This window comes from Toxorhynchites rutilus, chromosome 3, assembly GCF_029784135.1.
Source record: "Toxorhynchites rutilus septentrionalis strain SRP chromosome 3, ASM2978413v1, whole genome shotgun sequence".
In the NCBI taxonomy this organism is placed as follows: Eukaryota; Metazoa; Arthropoda; class Insecta; order Diptera; family Culicidae; genus Toxorhynchites; species Toxorhynchites rutilus.
In genome coordinates, this window is record NC_073746.1 from 188546642 (window position 1) to 188554688 (window position 8047).

Below are 8047 nucleotides of genomic sequence, written 5' to 3' on the forward strand. Positions count from 1 at the left end.
GGATTTCCAGTCCAACATTTTGGTCCTTCGAGCCGGATTCGGATTGGCAAATATCAGCGAATTTGAATTTGAACAATTGGCGGAAATACAATTGAGGAGTGCTATAGAGGCAATCGCTTTCACAAATCACTTTTGATTCGCGTGAAAGGGTGAATCGCCATGATTGAGAGTGCACAATATGCCTTTATGAGTAACAACATCATAAAAGGGTATTTTCTACGGACAATCACCGACATATTGCATTAAAACGATTGTGGAACTGGAATTCTATTACGCATTCGCCATAATTTGGAGAGTGAATTTGAACATTGGATACAATCGATCACTTCAAATTTGACATCCGACCTGAGTGGACGTGGACATATCCGGATCCGACAAGCTGGCTGATACACTTTCAGCACGGAACAATTTTCTTGAGGTAAATGCTACATATACAGTGTATGTTCAGCCGAAGCTTGATCGATCAATAATAACGGCCTATTTCGACGCATTTGCTTTCTAACTGGAGCGGTCTGGAAATTTATCCCGGTGGAACGTACGACCAACCAAGAAATTTTGGGTTTGCTGGACATACTTCGGACAATTGGTGGATCATATCGATACTTTTGGACAATTGGTGGACCATATCATTGGATTTTCTGTCGACTGAGACGTCACTTACTTTGGAGGAGCATCAATCCTGACCACTTTTGGCGGCAAGAAGAGGAGGCGCAGCAATTTATTCTGTTCAGTGAGTGAACTGGTATATGCCAGCCGAAGTTCATAGATAATACACATTGTAATAAATTGTATAATCCTCTTCGTTGACCTGCCACGCCATTTGGATGACGTCATTATGTTTATTAACGAGAAGATAATAATTGAAGTGCTTGCAACTTGATTTAAATCCATTCATTGATGAAGCAAATAATCGCGTGGATCACGATTCTGGAATTTTAATGTTGCTGTTGATGGTGCAACGGAAATTTGGCGCTATTGTTTGTCCAGTTAATAAGAAACGATCGCCATACTTGCCCATCTTCCACTGGGGCACTTGAACTACAACATTGGAAGAAATTCTTTGGGTTTCAACTATTAGTTTGTACAGGTGAGACACATAGTATATGGTCCGCCGGGGCCGGACACGATCGATACTACACTGGTTCTCTTCTCCTCTACTCTGCAACCTTAAATTATCTGGAGCTGTTTGGCGAGACGTGTGCTTTACTCTGACTTATATTTATTTGGGCAACGTATTATTTTCGTCAGGTAAAACTAACAGTATATGCCTGGCGAAGCTAGGCCCAATCGATATTACACTGGTTCTTTTCTCCTCTACTCTGCAACCTCGAATTATCTGGAGCTGTTTGACGAGACGTGTGCTATTACTCTGACTTGAATCTATTTGGGGTGACATATAAGTTTTCTCCAGGTAAAGCTAGCAGTATATGCCTGGCGAAGCTAGGCCCAATCGCAGAATATTACACAGTAGTTTTTTTCCGTTGCTGTTTTTCGAGTTGCCATGCCTGCACCAGCTGGGTCTACGGCTACTAGGCCACCGTCGTTGAGGTTGCTGATTGCCAAACTGAAGGACATCCAGTCATCGTTTAATGATATACGACGTTTTATTGCGAACTTTCGCAGTGACACCAGCAATTCTAATGTTGAAATTCGATTGGAAAAGCTGGATGAACTTTGGGAACGGTTTGGAAACATTGTGGTAGAGATTAGTATTCACGAGGACTATGAGGAGTCAGAGGACCTGGAAGGGGATAGGGAAGACTTCAGCGACAAGTACTATGAAGCTAAGTCTTTCCTCGTGGACAAGCTGAAAGAAAGAGAGATTAGAACCACGTCTGAACAATCTTTTCGAAATCCTGATGCGTCGATGCAGGGAACCTTTGAGCACGTGAGACTTCCCCAAATAAAGCTTCAGACATTTACTGGGGATATTGATGAGTGGCTAAGCTTCAGAGACTTGTTTAAGTCGCTCATCCATAACAAAACGGACTTGCCTGATGTGGAGAAGCTCCACTATCTAAAGGATTGTTTGCAGGGCGAGCCTAAGAGTCTGATCGATCCGCTCCAGATAACCGCAGGCAATTACCGAATTGCGTGGGACTGCTTGCTGAAGAAATACAACAACAGCAAGCAGCTCAAGAAGCGTCAAATTCAAGCGTTGATGAAGCTACCAACGCTCACGAAGGAATCACCTGGAGAACTACATACATTGGTTGAAGGGTTGGAGAGAACAATAAAGACATTGGACCAGATAGTGCAGCCTGGTGATTACAAGGACCTCCTATTAATCAACATCGTTACTACGCGCCTGGACCCGGTGACTCGGAGGGGCTGGGAGGAGTTTTCTGCGGCCAAGGAGCAGGAAACGTACAATGACTTGATCGATTTCCTTCAGCGACGAGTTCAGGTGTTGGATTCTTTGCCGGCCAGGGTGATAGAGGGAAGATACCAGCAGCAAACACAACCACAAACAAGACAAAAATCAGTTGTTTCGAAAACTAGCTTAAATACGGTGCAAGGTTCTGGGTTCCGCTGTTTCGTTTGCGCAGGCAACCATTATCTCTACCAATGTGTTACGTTTCAAAAAATGTCAGTGGATGATAGGGAAAAGGTATTGCGTACGCATTCTCTCTGCCGCAACTGTTTCCGCAAGGGCCACCGTGCGAAGAATTGCCAATCAAAAATTTCGTGTCGAAGATGTAAGGGTCGACACCATACTCTTGTGTGCTTCAGAACAGAGGAGGATACTCATTCAAGATTCGGGACAGTCTCAAGGAGCCCCAACAGAAATCAAGAAATCAGAAATCAGGGACCATCGTGTTCGGCGTCTTCTCAGTCTTCGCAAGTTATAAATCTCTCAGCTAAGAAGGCCATCGCAGGTGAAACGATATCGAAACATTCAACAAAGGTACTTTTGGCAACTGCCGTGGTGATGGTGAGGGACACCAATGGTAATCAGTATCCAGCCCGTGCTCTCTTGGATTCGGGCTCAGAGAGCAACTTCATGACTGAAAGGTTGAGTCAAAATTTAAGGGTGACTCGTGAACGGGTTAACATTCCGGTCCTTGGTATTGGTGAAGTAGCTTCTAAGGTGAAGCAACGGATTCGAGCTACAATATTATCTCGCGTATCCGGATTCTCCCGAGAAATGGAATTCTTAATTTTGCCCAAGGTCACGGTGAATCTCCCGACTACATCGATCAACACAAGAGGATGGGCAATACCCGAAGGAATTCAACTTGCTGACCCCTCGTTCGGGGTACCCACTGCTGTGGATATGGTACTCGGTATCGAGTCATTCTTTGACTTCTTTGAATCCGGAACAAAGGTTGGATTGGGTGATAATTTACCAATACTAAAGGAGACTGTCTTCGGATGGGTCGTCTGTGGAGGATTGGCAGATTCTACTCAGGTTTCAAGAGTTAATTGTAATGTGTCAACTACAAAGAATTTGGAGTCGTTAATAAGCAAATTTTGGTCCTGTGAGGAAATTAATTCAACAAACGACTATTCACTGGAGGAAGCCCGCTGCGAGGAATGGTTCGTACAGTCAGTTGTTCGAGATGATGATGGGCGATACACGGTTTCATTGCCAATGGAAAGGGATGCTTTGTCGCGACTAGGTAAATCCAAGAACATTCACGCTCTTCGACGCTTACAATCAACTGAACGCAGATTAACAAGGGATGCTAGCTTACGGGAAGAGTACATCTCATTTATGGAGGAATATCTGCGACTAGGGCATATGCGGAAGGTTGATGGAACTTCTAGGGAGTCAGGCAAACGGAGTTTTCTTCCGCATCATCCGGTGGTGAAGGAGAGTAGTACGACAACTAAGGTTCGAGTCGTATTCGACGCATCCTGCAAAACTTCTTCTGGGGTTTCCCTGAACGATGTATTATTGACAGGGCCGGTAGTACAGGAGGATTTGAGGTCGATTATTTTACGATGCCGAATCAAACAGATAATGTTGGTCGCTGATGTGGAGAAAATGTTCCGCCAAATATATATTCATCCAGAGGAAAGGCCACTTCAATCCATTCTGTGGCGTGCATCACCTAAGGAGGAGGTTTGCACGTACGAATTAAATACAGTAACTTATGGTACAAGGCCAGCACCATTTTTGGCAACCAGAACACTCAAGCAGTTGGCAACGGATGAAAGGGAAAAATATCCACTCGCATATAAGTCAATTATCGAGGACACCTACATGGACGACGTGATTACTGGCTCAGATAATGTTGAAGCAGCCATTAACTTAAGTTTTCAATTAAATCACATAATGGAGGACGGTGGATTTCGGCTGAGGAAATGGGCTTCCAATTGTGAAGCGGTGTTGAACACTATTCCCGAAGAAAATTCGGCCATACGAGATACAGAGGGAATCAATCTAGATCCAGATAACTATGTACGTACTCTAGGACTTACTTGGATTCCCAAAATGGATGTCTTTCGATTCCAATTCAGCGTTCCACCTATTGACGAGTACAGCTCAATTACGAAACGTCAGGTTCTTTCAATAATTGCATCACTTTTCGATCCCCTGGGGCTTATAGGAGCCACCATTGTCACGGCGAAGATATTTATGCAACTGCTTTGGACTCTGCGTGACAACAACAAACACGTTTGGAGTTGGGACCAGCCTTCACCTTCAACGGTGGATGAGGCTTGGAAAAGGTATCACAAGCAACTTCCTGGCCTCAATAAAATTTAAATCGAGCGATGCGTCATGATTCCGAAGGCGGTTCACATACAATTTAATTGTTTTTCTGATGCTTCTGAGAAGGCATACGGCGGTTGTATACGAAAAGGTCCAACAATCGACAAAAACAACAGCAACGGGCCATTTTTGGACAGATTCTACCTGTGTTCTGCGCTGGATTCAGGCTTCTCCCACTACCTGGTCAACCTTCGTCACAAACAGGGTCTCAAAAATACAATCGCTTACGGAAGGAAGTCAATGGAATCACGTGCCCGGTATTTGTAACCCGGCGGATCTAATTTCCAGGGGAATCACACCAGAGGATATTTTTAATAACGAATTCTGGTGACATGGGCCGAAATGGCTGGCAGAAGAACCAAAGAAATGGCCGAACAAAATTCTGGATGAAGTAGAAGAGCTGGCGGAAGAAGAAAGGCGTCGTACTGCCATTGTAATCGCAACCGAAGTGGAAGTTAATGATTTCAACAATTGGTATTTGTCAACGTGTTCAAATTACACCGTCCTGATTCGCCGAACTGCTATTTACCTACGACTGATAGGACTTCTTCGTTCACCTTCCAAGAGTTGTTTCAAGGGTTTCATTACCACAGCAGAACTAAATGAGGCAGAACGGGTGTTGATTCATCGAGTACAGCAAGAGTCGTTTCCTGTCGAATTGAGGCTATTGGAGAAGAAGGAATCGGTTCAGAGAAGTTCTCCTTTGCGATGGTACAACCCATTTATTTCAGAGGATGAATTGCTGAGGATAGGTGGAAGATTAGAGTATTCCGTTCAGAGTGAGAACATAAAACATCCCGTAGTCTTACCAGCCAATCATCGTTTCACAAGGATGATTTTCCAACATTATCACGAGAAGCTTCTACATGCTGGCCCGCAATTGCTGTTAGGGGTAGTTAGACTCCGTTACTGGCCGTTAGGAGGAAGAAATGTGGCTAGACAAGTCGTTCACCAATGTCACAAATGCTTCAGAGCCAAACCGACCGCCGTAAAACAATTCATGGGAGAGTTACCAGCGTCCAGAATCACAATGTCTCGACCCTTCTCAATAACAGGAGTCGATTATTTTGGACCAGTATATGTAAGGCCCGGACCGCGTCGAACAGCAGTGAAGGCATATGTCTCAATATTCGTCTGTTTTTGTACCAAAGCGATTCACATGGAGCTGGTTTCGGATTTATCCACTGAACGGTTCTTGCAAGCGCTGCGTAGGTTTATATCCCGCAGAGGAAGGTCTAGCGATATATACTCTGACAACGGGACTAATTTCGTAGGCGCTCGAAACAAACTCAGAGAATTTCTACGATTACTGAAGGATCGTCAACATCACACTAAGGTTTCCAAATTTTGTGCAGATGAGGGAATTCAATGGCATTTCAGTCCTCCGAGAGCTCCACATTTTGGAGGATTGTGGGAGGCGGCGGTAAGATCCGCTAAACATCATTTATTGTGAGTCTTGGGGGAAACAACGGTTTCATTCGAGGATATGAACACATTACTTATCCAGATTGAAGGATGCTTGAATTCTCGACCCATTACCCCTTTATCAGACGATCCAACTGATTTAGAGCCATTAACTCCTGCACATTTTCTGATAGGCTCTTCATTACAGACAGTTCCAGAACCAGATCTTCAAGCTATTCATGCTAACAGGCTTAAACAATGGCAACTGACGCAGCAAAAACTTCAAATATTTTGGAAGAGATGGCACAGAGAATATCTGTGCCAATTACAAGGCAGAAATAAACGTTGGCGGCCACCGATTCCAATCGAAGTGGGCCGTCTGGTGGTTATTTGCGACGAAAATTGTCCTCCTTTTCAATGGAAGCTAGGTCATATTGAAGAAATTCATCCTGGAAAAGATAACGTTGTACGGGTCGTTACACTGAAAACGGCTACGGGTACCTTTAAACGACCGGTTGAAAAAATATGCCTACTACCTCGATTAGACAGCACAAACGATATCGCAAGCTCAGATCAACCCGTTTCCTAATCCCATCCTATCACCCATCCAGACGAAGAGGAGTTTTTGTTCTATTTTCAGAAATGGTATTTCTGGGTGAGTGAGGATGTTTGCGACTATTATTACACCCGGTGCATATCACCCTGGACAAATCAGCTGTGTTTTCTGGTGTGAACGACCAGCAAATACCAGACAAACAAAAACGACATACAAAACATGGCAAACAAAACGTAGCAAACAGAAACAACGGAACCAACCCAACCATGTGCGAAAAGGAGACGAAAACAACATCGGAGAACAGCAACAACAAATAGAAATCTCACCACACCCGAAGATCAGCGGAGAGTAAAACATCGCACATGGGAGAAACAACATCAGTGCGCTGTGAAATCGTACTCCGGCGGAGCGATCGCAGTCGGGATTTGACCATGGAGGAATGATTTTCATGTACAATGTATACGCGTCGAATAAGTGTTGATCGATTGAAGGTTCATGTAATTCAATGTTGTAAATAGTTTTAGTATTATAATTTGTAATGTAGTTAAATGTAGTATATTGTGAAAAATAAGAATTGTTCTCGTTGTGAAATTGTGTGATTTAAATTGAACGTCGAAATGAATACAGATGCACAGCTACAAGCGATGTGCTGATACAAGAGTGAACAAAATCAGCTGATTGTTGGATTGGAGTGATATGCTGGATGCACCCAATTGCGTCTCGAACAGTGCACGTTCGATTTTTCGCCCAATTTGAGTCGCTGGTGTAAGTAACGATTGCGAATGCAATTTGTGCAGTGTTGGGCTTGGAATTAGGCATTCGAAGGATTTCCAGTCCAACAATTTTGGTTGTATTTTTCATTCCAACATACCTCTTAGTTCTAAATTTCGGAGTAAAAATCATTCGCGAATAGCTGAGAAAAATAGTGTACATATTATTATTATTGTTGAATAAGTGTTGGGGCTACGGAGTTTAATGATTTTCTTTTTTTTTTCAAATTTAGAACTGATTTTAGGTATGCTGATTCGAAAGAAGGAATTGCAATTCAATACTGTTGCAGGTGGCGACACTATGAATAACATTGAATAAATCATTTGTTTGACATTTGACGTGACGGTGCTGCTGAAAGCGTAGACTGCATGTGTGAATTGGTGGAGACGGTGACGGAACGTGGACGTTCTTTTCCGTAACGTTCTATGTGAATCGCACAATACTGATCAACGGTCGGCACTTCTCAGATATCATGTAACGTTTTGGGCGTCTGGATCAGACGCTCAAGTTCACGCATGCATGCAGTACACCCCTGCACAATCGCACACACATCTGTCACGACGACAGCATCCACGTTGACGGCATTGAGCTTCGTA

At 43.7% G+C, this 8047-nt stretch overlaps 1 protein-coding gene across 1 annotated transcript; it reads left to right on the plus strand.

Moving 5' to 3' along the window:
- Positions 1-1501: 1501 nt before the first annotated feature.
- Positions 1502-4714, plus strand: LOC129773739 (uncharacterized). Its single transcript, XM_055777384.1, has one exon. It carries the CDS (start codon positions 1502-1504, stop codon positions 4712-4714), a length of 3213 nt encoding a protein of 1070 aa, XP_055633359.1.
- The last annotated feature ends 3333 nt before the right edge of the window (positions 4715-8047 follow it).

Bases quoted from the DNA above. Each gene is read 5' to 3' on its own strand.
- LOC129773739 (XM_055777384.1), top strand. From the start codon at position 1,502: ATGCCTGCACCAGCTGGGTCTACGGCTACTAGGCCACCGTCGTTGAGG.